Below are 15,918 nucleotides of genomic sequence, written 5' to 3'. Positions count from 1 at the left end.
TTTACAAGTCCGACTCTGCCCATTAGGCCACAACTGCCCCTGCCCCTGGTCTAGTCAAGTCAAGTCACATTTATTTATATAGTGCTTTTTACAATACAGATTGTTTCTTTAGCTTTACAGAGATAACAGGAAAATAATGCAAAAAAGTTTGTGCTGAACACTGTGCTGAAAGAAGTTGAGGACTTTAAGTACCTGGGCGCATGGGTCAACTCAACTGAGCATGATCTAAAAGTGAGGAAGGCACTTGCATGGAGGGCCCTGAACGGCATGAACAGTGTATGGAACTCCAACCTCTCCCGCCAAATCAAACTCAGCTTCTTCTACGCGACAGTAGAGTCTGTTCTCCTCTATGGCAGTGAATGCTGGACCCTGAATTCAACCCTAGAGAAGTCCCTGGACGGGTGCTACACCAGGATGCTGGGTGCAGTGCTCAATATCAGTAAGAGTGTGCATGTAACCAACAAAATCCTGTATGAGGGAGTATCAAGAGTGAGCAACAAGATTGCTGTGAGGAGAATGAGACTTGCAGGACATTGCCGAAGGCATCGCGAGCTGCCAGCCAGCAAGCTGGTGCTATGGGAACCAACATTGGTCAAGAGGACGTCCCACGCTAACATACGTGGACATACTCAAGAGGGATACAGGAGCCCAGAGCACCAATGAACTGGCCGGATGCATGGAGAATCGGGATGCCTGGAGGCAACGATGGAAGGCTCGTCTGAGGACGACTTAGAGAGACATAATAGTGTCAATGCAGGCAGATCAATATTATTGTTGAATATTAAATTTAATGTTCAATTTAATGTCCCCAACAAGCCAAGCCAATGGCAACAAAGGTGGAAAAAGGCGACAGTGGCAAGGAACCAAAACTCTATCAGGTGGCAGAATGGAGAAAAAAACCTTGGGAGAACCCAGGCTCAGTCGGGGGGCCAGTTCTCCTCTGGCCAACGAACGAACAGTGTATGATTATGATTCAGGCAGCATTATAGGTCAGAAGTCAGATTGGTTTGGAACAATGAGAATATTATCCCGTTCCATCTGGTTGAAGATCGGAGTCATCACGTGCGTATGGAGACGAGTTTGTTGAGGATCAGTGCCGATGGCTGTCGTGTCGATGAGGCCTTCACAGGGGAGAGTCTAGTTGACACAATCTCTGCTGACACTTCAGGGATGCGTTGTGGTCGTGTCTAGGTTCAGGTCCTCCATCTGATCTGGATACGGCCCGGATCCGGCTGACTACATCATGCGTTGTGGTCGTGTCTGGGCGCAGGTCCACCATCTGATCTGGATACGGCCTGGATCCAGCTGATTATTATAGTAAACCTCTGAATAAGCAGAAATACCAACATTCGCGCAGATGCCATTCTTCTTATGATGAGTACATTTGGTATTATAGGAAGTGTTCCCAATTCCGGCTGACCTAATTTATGCAGCCTCTAGTGTCTACTGTCTAATGCTAAGAAGGACTCTAGCCTACAAGCCTCAGAAGGACTGGACAAGGAAGGTCGACCCACTAGGATGCAGCCTTCTAATTAAGAAGCACCCGTTGATTGGAGAAGACCTGCATGTGTCTATCGTTTTCACTGTTCTGACATTTTGATTAAACATTACAAGGTAAAAAAAAAAAAAAAAAAAAAAAAAAAAAATGAAATGCACAGATGAATGGTTAACAAAGATCTATATCCTTTGTATGTTTTTAATTTTTCCTTTTATGCCAACTTACTAGGCTACTATGAACCTTTTAGGGGTAAATATGGAACAAGCTATCCCTTAAAATGTAGGCTACTGCCTCAAGGACAAGCAATTTTTGCTCATTTTTTTCTGAGAGTGCTCAAAATTGGTTTGATTAATATTGGATTTAAATCGGAGATTCTTCAGCTTTGCTTTTTCAACATTCAGGAGTTAGGGTACAAAGTTTGAATCTTTGGAATTATAATTATTCTTCTGTACTGTCTAGCAAACAATAAAACCTTAACGTCTAATGACATAATTATTTGTCGGCGAACATTGACCTGACACATAGCGGTTAGGTGAGTGAACTTCCGGTGAAGTCCACAACCTCTTCTGTTCTGTGTGCGTGGCGAAGGCGGGACGTGTGACGTAGACCGGCTGGAGCTCGAGGTGTTTATTGTTCCTTCCCGTCGAGGAGAGAAAAGGGCTGGCTTAGCGGAGGCATATATCTCACACACGCTTTCCCTGCGGTTTTAGCTTCAAGGAGCCATTTTAGTAAGGCCAGAACAGGTTGATACAGGACCGGTTGGCCATGGCGTACGCGTATCTCTTCAAATACATCATAATCGGAGACACGGGTAAGCAGCGACAGCGAGTCTGTTATTTCCGCAGTGTTGGAGTCAATGACGTGGTTCAAGCAGAGGCGCGAGGGGTGGGAGGAATGACAGCCTGTGTTTTTACTCTGCCTTTGCCTCCATCTGCCTCATGCTAACTCTTATCACATACATAAAGTTAATTCCTAATCGTGTGCTTCATGTCACGGCAGCGGTGTCTGGTTATGAGGCTGCCAGGGTCTTTTGTTTTCCACTAGGTGGGGGAAGCTAGCAGGCAAGCTAAACGTTGCTTCATATCAGCTGTCTGCCTCAATAACAACAGCAGCATCTCTGCTTTCTATTAGCATGAGATGTTGAGCGAAAAAGCAACATGCTGTGTTCGTGTCAGTACGTCTAGCTCAGTGATGGCTTGCTTTGCTTACATCTTTTTCTAGTCCATTTAAAGGCCACAACCTGGCTAGTTAGCCAAAATCGCTAGCAGCTATTTACTCTCTAAAAATGGCGTTGGCCCAGTTGCGTTTTATCAGAGTATAAAACATTTAATAAGCAATGACTATAAGATAAATTCACTTGTTTTATTACTCAAGACACACATTTATCGGCCAGGGTCATACAATGTGTGTTTTGATGCTGGTATCGCCGTATATTTGTGGCCTGCTAGTGTTTTCACCAGAGTTCTGTCACTGTAACGTTAGGCCTTTCCCCAAGAGATACTGCTAAAACAGACAATGTATTTCTGTGTTTAAATGCGTTTATCTGTCATTTATTTTCGAACAGAAGTTTTACTATCCCCCAATTTTTTGCCAGAAATACATTAATATAATGCTGAGTAGGGTGCTGATGTTTAATTCAACCCAGCACTCTCCATATGATTTTGCATCCACTCAATTCCAGGGGACGTGTTGGTTTATTTATTTATTTTTTAAACTATGCATTAACATCAAAATTAAATTGATCCCATGCACATTGTACATACATATTTTCACGTTGTACTTGCATTTTAAATACATGCATGTAATTACTTCATAGCTTTAGTTTCTAGTTATGTCTATAATTACATTTTATAGTTATAGAAATACAATTACACTAAACCTGTAAACTTCCCATCTAAATTGCAGCAAAAGTGTTTTATTTACAACATGCATTGTACCTAACAATTTTACATAGTAAAATGTACATAGTTAAAGACACCTAATATAAAGTGGGACCGTGTTTTGTTGATTGTGAAGTGTCTTTTCTGCCTCATGTGGAGATGCAACGGTGGTGGTCTACATTTTTTGGGAGACAATCTTGTAGACATTATCCTTTTTGCAAGTGCAGAACAGCAGGGAAAGTATTTTTTGATTAAATTAGTGCATGCAAATCAGTTTTAGCCTACATTAAGTGTCTGAGAAAATGTTATGATAATCTCATCTGAGTTTGATTTCCTTTTTATTTAAACATTCTCTGTCTCTGTGCGCACGCTCACTGGGACTAGTAACATACACATGTTAAGGTGATAGTTCACCCAAAAAGAAAAATGTTCTCAATTTACTCATACTCTTGTTCCAGACTTGTATGACTGAGTTTCTTCTGCAGAACACAAAAAAAAATAACCAAACACATTTGGTGAATGGTAACTTCCATTGTATGAACAAAAATCCAGAGACATTTCTCAAAATGTCTTTATTTGTGTTCCACGGAAGAAAGTCATTCAGGTTTAGAACTATATGAGGCTGAGTAAATGGTGAAAGGATTTTCATTTTTGGGTGAACTATCCCTTTAATTGTCTAGGCCTAATCTAGAATAGTTTGTAGTGTACCATAACATCTGATGATCCAGTTTGTTGTGGGCCAAAGTATTTCAATATCTTGCCCAACACTTCCACATGCACAGTGGTTTTCTACCTTTTGAATCAGACCTTGGGCTGTGCTCAAGACAAAAGCAAGCATCATATAAACTCTACAATGCCTAATGCATTTCATAAGACTCTGAACAATAGTAAAATTGGGTTTGTCAGACTTAGTTTGGTTGTAAAAGTGATGTTAGTATGAGTAAACATGCTCATGCCTCTGCACGTTGCTCAACCCAAGTCAGTTGATGCTCATCTGAAACTTGATCTAGCTAGTCAATACTAGGCATCGTGAGATTGCATCTTGCCTTGTTCTTGATTGAGGTATAAGTTTGCACTTGCAGTGTTAAAACTTGCACAAGTTTTGTTTGATTTCTGGACAAACTATATTTGCAGTTATTCATTAAGCAGACACTTATCTTAAGTTACCCACAAATGATAAAAATAAGCATAAGTGGTTAGTTTAAAGAGGACCAACTATACAAGTAGTGCTACTTTACATTTCACTTGAGCACTTCTATGCAAGTGCAGAACAGCAGAGAAAGTTTGCAGATATATATATATACACTCACCGGCCACTTTATTAGGTACACCTGTCCAACTGCTCGTTAACACTTAATTTCTAAGCAGCCAATCACATGGCGGCAACTCAGTGCATTTAGGCATGTAGACATGGTCAAGACAATCTCCTGCAGTTCAAACCGAGCATCAGTATGGGGAAGAAAGGTGATTTGAGTGACTTTGAACGTGGCATGATTGTTGGTGCCAGAAGGGCTGGTCTGAGTATTTCAGAAACTGCTAATCTACTGGGATTTTCACGCACAACCATCTCTAGGGTTTACAGAGAATGGTCCGAAAAAGAAAAAACATCCAGTGAGCGGCAGTTCTGTGGGCGGAAATGCCTTGCTGATGCCAGAGGTCAGAGGAGAATGGCCAGACTGGTTCGAGCTGATAGAAGGGCAACAGTGACTGAAATAACCACTCGTTACAACCGAGGTATGCAGCAAAGCATTTGTGAAGCCACAACACGCACAACCTTGAGGCGGATGGGCTACAACAGCAGAAGACTCCACCGGGTACCACTCATCTCCACTACAAATAGGAAAAAGAGGCTACAATTTGCAAGAGCTCACCAAAATTGAACAGTTGAAGACTGGAAAAATGTTGCCTGGTCTGATGAGTCTCGATTTCTGTTGAGACATTCAGATGTTAGAGTCAGAATTTGGCGTAAACAGAATGAGAACATGGAACCATCATGCCTTGTTACCACTGTGCAGGCTGGTGGTGGTGGTGTAATGGTGTGGGGGATGTTTTCCTGGCACACTTTAGGCCCCTTAGTGCCAATTGGGCATCGTTTAAATGCCACGGCCTACCTGAGCATTGTTTCTGACCATGTCCATCCCTTTATGGCCACCATGTACCCATCCTCTGATGGCTACTTCCACCATGTCACAAAGCTCTAATCATTTCAAATTGGTTTCTTGAACATGACAATGAGTTCACTGTACTAAAATGGCCTCCACAGTCACCAGATCTCAACCCAATAGAGCATCTTTGGGATGTGGTGGAACGGGAGATTCGCATCATGGATGTGCAGCTGACAAATCTGCGGCAACTGTGTGATGCCATCATGTCAATATGGACCAAACTCCCTGAGGAATGCTTCCAGCACCTTGTTGAATCTATGCCACGAAGAATTGAGGCAGTTCTGAAGGCAAAAGGGGGTCCAACCCGTTACTAGCATGGGGTACCTAATAAAGTGGCCGGTGAGTGTGTGTGTGTGTATATATATATATATATATATATATATTAGTTTTAATCCACTTTAAGTGTTGGAGAACACTCACCCCTGTGAGTTTGATTTCAGATGCTTAGTTACCATGACTATACTGCCATAGATATAACACTACAGGGTTAGATTGAAGCAGTAGCATCTAACTGTTACCACCATTATTTAGGCTATGTTGTCACCATTATTCACAAGAGACAATACATCAGCTCACAAGTATTTTTTAAAGCTGTTTTTTTTCTTCAATTTAGTTACTTAATTGTTCTGTAGGCTGTGTAGTGTTTGCTGTAGGTGAGTCTGCACAATACACATTGTAATTTCATCATTGTTGTGTTGTCTCCATACATCTCTCTTGTGAGCGCTCTTTGAATGCTGCTCGCTTGCTTGGCAACTGCTGTTGCTCATGGTAACGCCTCCTCCTAATGTCATAAGCATTTAACCTGTTGGTGTATCATGGCAGATCCTCTAATCTCATTTTGCTGGATGAGTTATTATAGTTATGCCAATATAAAATGTCTTGAACTGATGATTTTACTCAATGTAGTTAGTTTCAGATAATCAAGTTCATGTAAACTGCATGTGACATTTTGGTAATGAGTAATACAGGTAATAGTTTAAAATGCAGAGAAAGCTAAAAGAAAATTTGCTTCTTTTTTTTTTACATTCACTTTACACAGTGAATATTAAAAAGAAAATTGTACATGAGAAATGTCTTTGTTTTTGCTGTCAATCCATCAGGTAATTGGTGTTAAATGCTGTGATCTCAAACTACTCTGTCTTAATGTGACTGTTAAATTATTTGTCTTCTCTATTTGTCTGATATTGATCTTAATGCATGAGTTTTTTTTGTTCTCATTCATATTAGCAGTAGAAAAATAAGATGGTCTTACAATGGCTTTAATTAAACCATTTGTTTATGCTCATTGTTGGAAAATGAGGTGAAAGGGGAAAGCCAGTTTTGGCTTCACTACAGAAATGACCCTATCTCTTTTTTAAAAATTTCAATTAAATCCTGAACAAATGATTTTGATGTAATGGGATACAGCAGATGTATAGGCCTGAGGCTAATTGTGGCCATTCACACGTGACCCTCTGTGTTTGCTTTGCAGGTGTGGGGAAGTCGTGCCTATTATTACAGTTTACAGATAAGCGCTTTCAGCCAGTGCACGATCTCACTATCGGTAAGGCTCTTTTAACCCAATCACATATTCTCTCATTAATTAAAATGGCAGGAATGGGTCTCATTAGCATAGGACACAGACTGGTGTCAATCTCCTTGAAGTGTTTTTGGAACTTTATAAAAACACATAATAGTACAATTTGTTTCGTATTTGAAGCTCCGGGATTCTGGATAAAATGAGAATCACGTTGTTGTTTTTTTTTTTTTTTCTATGGCGATCACGATTCTCCCACGGTTTTAAATAGACAACTAAACAAAATCTCTCTCTCTCTCTCTCTCTCTCTCTCTCTCTCTCTCTCTCTCTCTCTCTCTCTCTCTCTCTCTCTCTCTCTCTCTCTCTCTCTCTCTCTCTCTCTATCTCTCTATCTCTATCTCTCTCTATCTCTCTCTATCTCTCTCTATCTCTCTCTATCTCTCTCTATCTCTCTCTATCTCTCTCTATCTCTCTCTATCTCTCTCTATCTCTCTCTATCTCTCTCTATCTCTCTCTATCTCTATATATATATATATATATATATATATATATATATATATATATTTGAATGAATTTGAAATAATATATATATATATAATTATTTTTTAAATCAGTTTGAATTAATAATTCAGTGACTCACTTATATATATATATATATATATATATATTTGAATGAATTTGAAATAATATATATATATATATAATTATTTTTTAAATCAGTTTGAATTAATAATTCAGTGACTCACTTATAAAGACTTCACTTGTTTAATTACTGGATTAATCAGTGTTTTTGAACGAATCTTTTGAATGAATTTAGCATTTAGTAGGTATTTTAAAAATCGTGCAGCTCTAGTGTTTGTGGCTCCATCCACTCTATATGAGCACATTCTACAAAACCTGGGTAAATAAATGTTTTTAAAGATGCCATTTGGTAACTATTGTCAAGTTTTACATCACTAATGTTTTAAAATAAAAGATCTGATATGTGGTGTTGATGCAAATCTGAAGTGATCTGTTCACTGCCGTGTAGTCGCATGAGTCATGAATCAAGCTCTGCCTTCATTTGTCTTGACAGGTGTTGAATTTGGAGCGCGAATGATCACTATAGATGGCAAACAGATAAAACTTCAGATCTGGGATACGGTAAGATTAGTCATCTGATTTTCCATGCATTTTATTTGTGCAGAAAGCACAAGTCTGTTTCTATGTGTGATCATTTAGGTCAAATTCATGCCCTTAGTAAATTATATGAGTGTTACCATGCCTGATATATGAAACTGACACAGTTGAGACATTGTTGAGGGAACATGTGTTTCCTGATTAGGCAGATTTGGCCATACAATAATGCTAATTCAGCAATATGCCTGAGGCTGATCATGGGAGCTCAGTTCTGCTGTCAGGTTGCTTTGAGCCAGTCACTTGACATCGAACCTAAATGTCATGGGACTAATGATTTTAGAGACAATGGCATGATAATGCTTATTGGCACCCAAAAGAAATTCATACAGGTTTGAAATTACTTTCAAACCTGTATTTAGGGTGAGTAAATGATGACCACATTTTTATTTTTAAGTGAACTTCCTTTAAGAGCCCTCCAAATACAAGTAAATGTTGCTTGCAAAGTGTGTTTTTTTTTTTTTTTTTTTTTTATCCATGGATATTTTGTAACTGCTGTCAATAAATGGATATGCTCTTTGCAGCCAAATGGTGTAGTTATGACATGAACCAGCAGGGCGTCCCTTGCTTCATCCACATGCTCTCTTTTTCTTAAGCCCTGCCCTTCAGACGGGTCAACAAACCTGATGTCTTGTTCAAAATGATTGACAAGTGTTTCTAATTAGTTTTCTAATTTCTAAGGTTTCTAATCCTTGTCGAATGCTGGTCCCCTGGCTTTTTTTTTTTTTTTTTGAACGTACCATGAGTGCAGCAGGCGTAATGATATGACGCAGCGCCTGAAAATAGGCCACCTTCCTTCAACACAACGGAACTATTTTCAGGCGCTGCGTCATATCATTACGCCTGCTGCTCTCACGGTACGGCAGTGAAGTTTCTTGATTATTACGCAGGAATGAGAGTATAGTTCCTAGTCATATCAGCCTAGAAAATCGCAACTTTACATTTTCCGTCGGTCTTAGTGCACGATGTAACTACAGAAGAGTCAAGTTTTAAATAGGAAAAATATCGAAACTCTTTGGTCATTTTTTTTTGAGAAATGCTAATGGTCTTGTCCACTTCAGTGATGTATGCTAAGCTATGCTAAAAGTGGTACCGCCAGAACCGGAGATCGGCTGAATGGATTCAAAAACGGTAAAACTCAACAGTTTAACTCTGGGGGAGTTGTAAAATGAGCCTATTTCCAAAAAAAGTGGAGTATCCCTTTAATAAAATTCTTGGCTGCACATAAACATATTGGCCAGCAGAGGGTGACAACATATCAATGGCCATGATATTTTCGTCCTAGCGTCAGTATTTGTTGTATATATCAGATGTCTTTTTTGTTGTTGTTGTTGTACACTTGTATACTTTCTTAGAAGGTTGCAGTTTTCATAAGAGATGCAGTTATGCATGTGTAAAGAATAAATGAAGAGACATTAAACGTTAAAAAGGTTTATAGCCCGGTTGCAAGGGCGAGGCTGTCTAATGAAAAATCTAATGCCGGGATAATTAGAGGTAATCATGCAGTGGTTGTTTGTTGTGGCTTCGAAGTGATGATGTCACCTAAATTGTACTGTGTTGCACCATAAATAATTTATTTCAAGGTTATTTCAACAAGATCTGTGATAAAATGAAATAAGATGGGGTTGGGGGGGGTGGGTGTTGGATGAAGTAACAGGAGAAATCTGCATGTCTGGCCTTCCTGTAACCTTTCACTCCAGCAGATGGCAGGCATAACAGTGTCATTCATCATTTATTCACAATGGGCTCCATTAACTCTAATGTTAACAGCTGCCCCGGGGAATGGGTTATTGAATTCAAATACGTGCTCCTGGCTTATTTGCCTGCTGTCAAAGGGGCTGGGTGGACCAGAGGCCATCTTATACCATGACACGCCGTTGAACGGTGGCCTTACGCTGGGGGCCGGTAGATTCGAGAGGCGTCAGTGATGCTCCAGAGAAGCATTATGGGGTGGAGAGTCGACGGAGGGTCTGTGCATGAGACGTCACAGTGGTCTTTTAGAGCTGGAGTTCCCAGGGCAACACCAGCCTGGAGGGATTGTCGTGAAGATGGTTTACGCACATAGTGTATACCCTGTGGACATAGTTGGCACCTTCCACTTTGTTCCTTATAAACAGGCTTTTACTGGTGGCGTGATTCCTGTGTCTTTGTGTTTCAGGCCGGACAGGAGTCCTTCCGCTCAATCACCAGGTCTTACTACAGAGGTGCAGCTGGGGCTCTGCTAGTTTATGACATCACAAGGTGAGACCAAACTCGTATGACTGCCATAATCTGTTCTGCTCCACTATCTTGTCTTCTCCAGTTTCAGGTCTTTACTACAAAGATTATTCTTGTTTAATTCACTGTTTATTTTTTTTATGTGTGGATGTTTGTTATATATTTGCAGAAGGGACACTTTTAATCACTTGACAACTTGGTTAGAAGATGCTCGTCAACATTCCAACTCTAACATGGTCATCATGCTCATTGGAAATAAAAGGTCAGTGTACATCATCATTATTAATATTTATATTAGTAGTAGAAAGTCTATTTTTATTATATATCTAGAACATATTGATAGATTTCTTTTATATATAATAGTTTAATTACAGCAAATGAGATGTGAGAAATAAGAGTACATAAAAATTCTAAAATGACCATTTGAATCTAAACCCTGGTGTAAATTGTACCGTTTACTCAATTAATTTTAGATTTACATTTTCAGTATATTAATGATTTAGTTCTTTTGAACCTTCTATTAATCAAATGATCCTGAAACAAAATATATAAGTTTCCACAAAAATATTAAGCAGCACGGCCATTTTCAGGATTGATAATAATAAGAAATGTTTCTTGAGCTCCAAATCAGCATATTATAATGATTTCTGAAGGATCATGTGACACTGAAGATAGATGCTGAATTTCAGCTTTGCCATCACAGAATAATTTGCATGAATAAAATATTTAAATTGAAAACAGTTATTTTAAATGAAATCTTTTGAAATAAACAATCTGATTTGTTTCCTTATGCCAGTGATTTGGAGTCACGGAGAGAGGTGAAGAAAGAGGAAGGAGAGGCTTTTGCCAGAGAACATGGACTGATCTTCATGGAGACTTCTGCAAAGACTGCATCAAATGTAGAAGAGGTAAAACAGCTCTTGTGTGGCTCAGAGGTCTTCAGTGCCTGTGTCGTGATTTATGTTTGGGTTCTTGTGCGAAAACATGTTCACATACATGCATATAGATAACACCCTAGGGACACAGACTGGGGAGAAAAACATTCGGATCTCTGCGGTGGAAGCCAAGAAGCTAAAGCAGGGCTTAAAGCTGGCTTTAAAAGAGTGGGGATGTTAAATTGTGGAAGTCCCTCCCCCATCCTCCCACCCGAAGTCGCCTCAATGATTAATTTGTCTCATTAGTGTCGTGTGAATTCTCCTGACCCTTCCCCCACCCCTTTATGACGTTTCAATCTCCTATTTAAGGTTCATGCATATTCATAGATTCCCTGCCACACACACATCCGCAAATACGAGCGCACACATCTGTGGCACTCGCTCAGCCATCTCTTTCTCTCTGTGGTAATTGAGCCACAGAGGACTGATAGCTCTGGAGAGCTGAGGCAGTTGCACCAAAAAGCAAAGCAGCTCTGTTAATTAGGCTACGAAGTGCCGGTGGCAGGTCTTAACACTTTAAAGGTGAGCCATGCACACGGCCGTGTTTATTTTCTCTGGGTGACCAATGTGAGCTCAACTCGAGTAATAATAGACACCATCACTTTCAGCCAGATGGGGGCACCAGCCTTCAACTGTAAAAACCTTGACGGTTTAAACATTTCAAGTTAATCATATCTGTTTTTTCTGACTTATTTATTCATGAATTATATTGATCACAGTATGCAGTATTGTTTTGATTCCAGTATTGGTTCTTTTGCTCCGGTCTCATTTAATTCAGTATGAATTCTGTATGAGTTTATCATCTTAAGCAGTTAAAGAATGGCATTTTAATCACATGGATAAAATATGGTCCTTTTTGTGTTTCAGGCATTTATCAACACAGCCAAGGAGATTTATGAAAAGATCCAGGAGGGAGTCTTTGATATAAACAACGAGGTAACCCATATGACAAGGAAGCACATTCTTTGTTTGCTTTTACAACTAAAAGTAATTGGGTCAAGAGGACTTCCTGTTGCGTTACACTGAAATCCATTATGTATGGTCTGGTGGGTGGATTCAGAAACTACATTTACAAAACATTTCCTGGAAGGTGAAATGTATAATTTTGCTAAAATACTTGCTACTTTCCCTACTTGATATACAGAGACAATGTTCAGTAAGATTTTCATAGGATGAATCCCCCCAAAATTAAACAATGTGGCTCTGTGACCAGTTTAACCAATGGTGTGAGTTTGGGGTTATCCAAACTATAGTTTTGTTAGTTTTTTCCCCCCTGCTAATTTAATTCAGTTTAGTGACATATAAATTAAGCACTGCACCTTTAACTTTAGTGGAAGCTGCTTCTGTATTACAGACACTTTATCAGAGTTTTTCATCAGTAAATAGGTTTAATAAAAAAGGATGGTTGATGCACTTTGTACTATGGTGATGTTTTCCCACAGAAGCCACATTGTTGTCCTCAAATCTATGCAAATTCAGATGTAATGGCCAATGTAGCATAGCAGATATTATTGTACTGGTTTGCACATGATTCCGGCATTGTAACAGCCCATAAAATGTTTAGGAATGTAATGGTGGTGGATACTTGACAATTACATAAACCCATAAGACTGAAGTGAGAGGAGGGAGCAAGGTTAGAACAAACACAGATCTGCTCCAGGGAAAGCTCCATACAAGCCCTTCAGTTTCTCTCTACTGGCTGGTAGCCAACACATAAATTCCTCACATTTCGTAAGTTACAGCTGGTTGGATGGAGGTGGGCCCAGTGCAGCTATTTTATTGGAGTAGTAGGAAGAGGTTTTTTTTTTTTATGAACAAAAAAGTTAAGGCACAGGCATCCAAACCACATCAGCTGATAGAGATCCTGGCCAGGAACCTCAAGGCTCACATGTGAGCTCACCCCAGAATCACTATAAATCAGATTTGGCGCAGTGTGGAGTTTCCTGAGAACGTTACAAAAGCACAGCTTCGCTACGGCATGTCTGTTTTGAACACAAGCCCGCTTAAGGGAAAAGTTGGCGCGCTGGATGCCTTTGTGTGATGAATGAAAGTGCCACCAGCTTGGGTGTGTGTGTGTTTTTAAAGCTCTGGCAGGTTTCCCTGCGTCTCTGAGTTACCGCTGGAATAACCCTCCAGAGGTTCTCCCGCCTCAGTGCTGACAAAAGCGGCCCACTAATTCAGGCCTACAGGGGCTGTTTTTTTCTGCTTAATACAGCGTTATGTGACAGTACAAAATCACCATAATTCCTCATGGATTCTTTTTACTTATGGAAACGGAGGTTCCAAAATTGTGTGGTCTCTTGTCATCTGAAATGGAAATAAGTGTTTAAATGTCTTGCATGCGTTTTATTTGTGTGTGCAGGCTAACGGCATCAAAATTGGACCCCAGCATGCTGCCACCAACTCCACGATGGGAGGCAGTCAGGGAGGACAGCAAGCCGGAGGGGGCTGTTGCTGAGCACTACCCTTTACCCCCCAGTCTCCTCCACACCCCCCTCCGCCCCTTACGTTTCTACTGGACTGGTCGGGCTCACTAACATTTTCTTAACCTCCCACAGCCCAGGCCCCGGATTCAAATCATATGTTAGATGGCTGTCCAAAACAAAAATATTTATAAAGTCCAGGTCCTCTTCAAACCTCCTGACAAACTCCTGAAGCCTGTTTGGGCTACAGAAGACATTATATGGTTACTAGTAAGGAAAAAGGCTGGAGCTTTGGAGTTATTATGGTAAATATATATATTCATGTTTGTTTCTCAGCAAATTGTTTTTGTTTTTGCCCTTTTGACTTCAAGCTGAACTGTATTAAACACTACAAAGTCATCTATAGTATTTTAATCAGTTTATGTGGGTGAATTCAATGAAAACTGTGGTGAACTCTGAAGTCAAAATAAAAGGAACGTAGAGCTGGTCTAAAAAAAGAAACAGCTGTTATCAAAGTGAAGAAGTTAAAAGAAGAAAAAAAGCAGGACTGTTTTAAATCTGTATTTATCATTCACATTCTGTATATATAGTTATCATTTCTTGCTTTGGTGTACGTTGACCGAGCTAGAATTCTGTACTGAATTTGCTTAAATTCTATACTGTATGAATAGAGCTTGAAACTGCAACAGTATTGCGATATTTCCAAAACCTCTTTGACACCATTTTAAGGTAATCTTTTACTTCATTTATTTTAGTTTGGTCCTGCCATCTGCCTTGACCCCTCGTATACGTGCCCCCGATCCTCTTCTCTGTATAGAAACTCTGGCTCTATATACCTATTTTAATGCCAAATTTGTGTTTACCTGTGTTCTAAAATCATGGCTCCAGATATGGATCACCCCTCCAGAACTAGATCTGCTGTTTGCCTTAAAAGATTTTGGGACGTCAAAACAATAACATATTCATGTTACACAGGATCATTTCAGTGATTACGTGCAGTCGTATATTGCATATGATAACGCTAGACTCACTTATCCATTAGACAGACACTCACGAATACATGCCTGTACTTATATATCCATACAAGTCGTCACATATGCATGCATTTGTATGCATATAAATATATCTATTTTTTTTCCTCTCTTCAAAATTAATTTTCTCCGATGCAGTCCGCTGTGTAAAGTCAGTGCAGATCCACATTAATTTAGGTGTCTGAGTGATTGTGTAAAGACTTGCTTTCTCTTGGCACTATGTTGTTAATAGATATATGGTGAACATCTTGTCTGTTGTGAAAGGGGTGTGATAAAGCCAAACCTGGAGTAACTTTGTGACCCTCGACTTTATTTGCTGTGTTCTCAAAATGAAATGCTATCACGAAAAAATATAATAAAACCTTCTAAACTCAGTTTGCTGAGTGGACTGGCTTTGTGTTGGATTGCATATGAATAAAGTGTCTCCGATCAAATGTATATTTTGCTGTTTTCTTGCCATAAATGTTTGTTTTAGTTTAGAAAATGTGTAAAATCGTCCGATAATACATGAACCACAGCGTGTAACGACTGATGATAAAACGTCTGTGAATGCGCCAGAGGCATGTATCAAACCCGAAAGTGCAGCAGGCATATAGATAGAACTGACGTAAAGAGGCAGACCTGAACATCCGGGCTACCGACGCCAACAGGGATTGGTTGTTTTACGATTCAGGTAAATTCCGCTTGTATACTGGGTGTAGTGTATAGCTTGGTTGCGTATAATTATACCCATAATAGTACAGTTGTGAATGGAAATTTCCTCAGATTCAAGAAAGCAAGCACAGCATCTTTAATTATCGTTTTCAATCCTTCTAATGTTTAACTGTGAAAGACAAAACGATTCACAGCATTCCAGTCATAAAAAAAAAAAAAATGCTTCATGCAGATATTGTTTACATATAGAACTGCTGTACAATGTGATCTCTACATGAGTTTTTCCAGTCAGCATACAGAAAAAAAATCTTTAAAACTTAGATATGATCGAGATATCAAGTGCATAATGCTCTTTCACTAAAAAAGACTTCGATGTAACATGACGAGCGCTATAAAAGTTTAAAACCCCGAAATATGATATAA

The 15,918-nt window shown here is 39.6% G+C and overlaps 1 protein-coding gene across 1 annotated transcript; it reads left to right on the top strand.

The window, feature by feature from the left end:
• Positions 1 to 2,083: 2,083 nt before the first annotated feature.
• rab2a (RAB2A, member RAS oncogene family) lies at positions 2,084 to 15,215 on the top strand. Its single transcript, XM_056235514.1, has 8 exons — positions 2,084 to 2,309; positions 7,015 to 7,086; positions 8,135 to 8,202; positions 10,394 to 10,476; positions 10,622 to 10,714; positions 11,249 to 11,360; positions 12,255 to 12,323; positions 13,750 to 15,215. The coding sequence occupies exons 1-8, from the start codon at positions 2,264 to 2,266 to the stop codon at positions 13,843 to 13,845; spliced, it is 639 nt and encodes a 212-aa protein (XP_056091489.1). The 5' UTR covers positions 2,084 to 2,263; the 3' UTR covers positions 13,846 to 15,215.
• Positions 15,216 to 15,918: the final 703 nt, after the last annotated feature.

The sequence above is a fragment of the Rhinichthys klamathensis genome, unplaced genomic scaffold (assembly GCF_029890125.1).
Source record: "Rhinichthys klamathensis goyatoka isolate OS25496 unplaced genomic scaffold, OSU_Roscu_1.1 h1tg000422l_1, whole genome shotgun sequence".
NCBI classification, from domain to species: Eukaryota; Metazoa; Chordata; class Actinopteri; order Cypriniformes; family Leuciscidae; genus Rhinichthys; species Rhinichthys klamathensis.
This window is presented reverse-complemented; position numbering and strand designations above follow the sequence as displayed.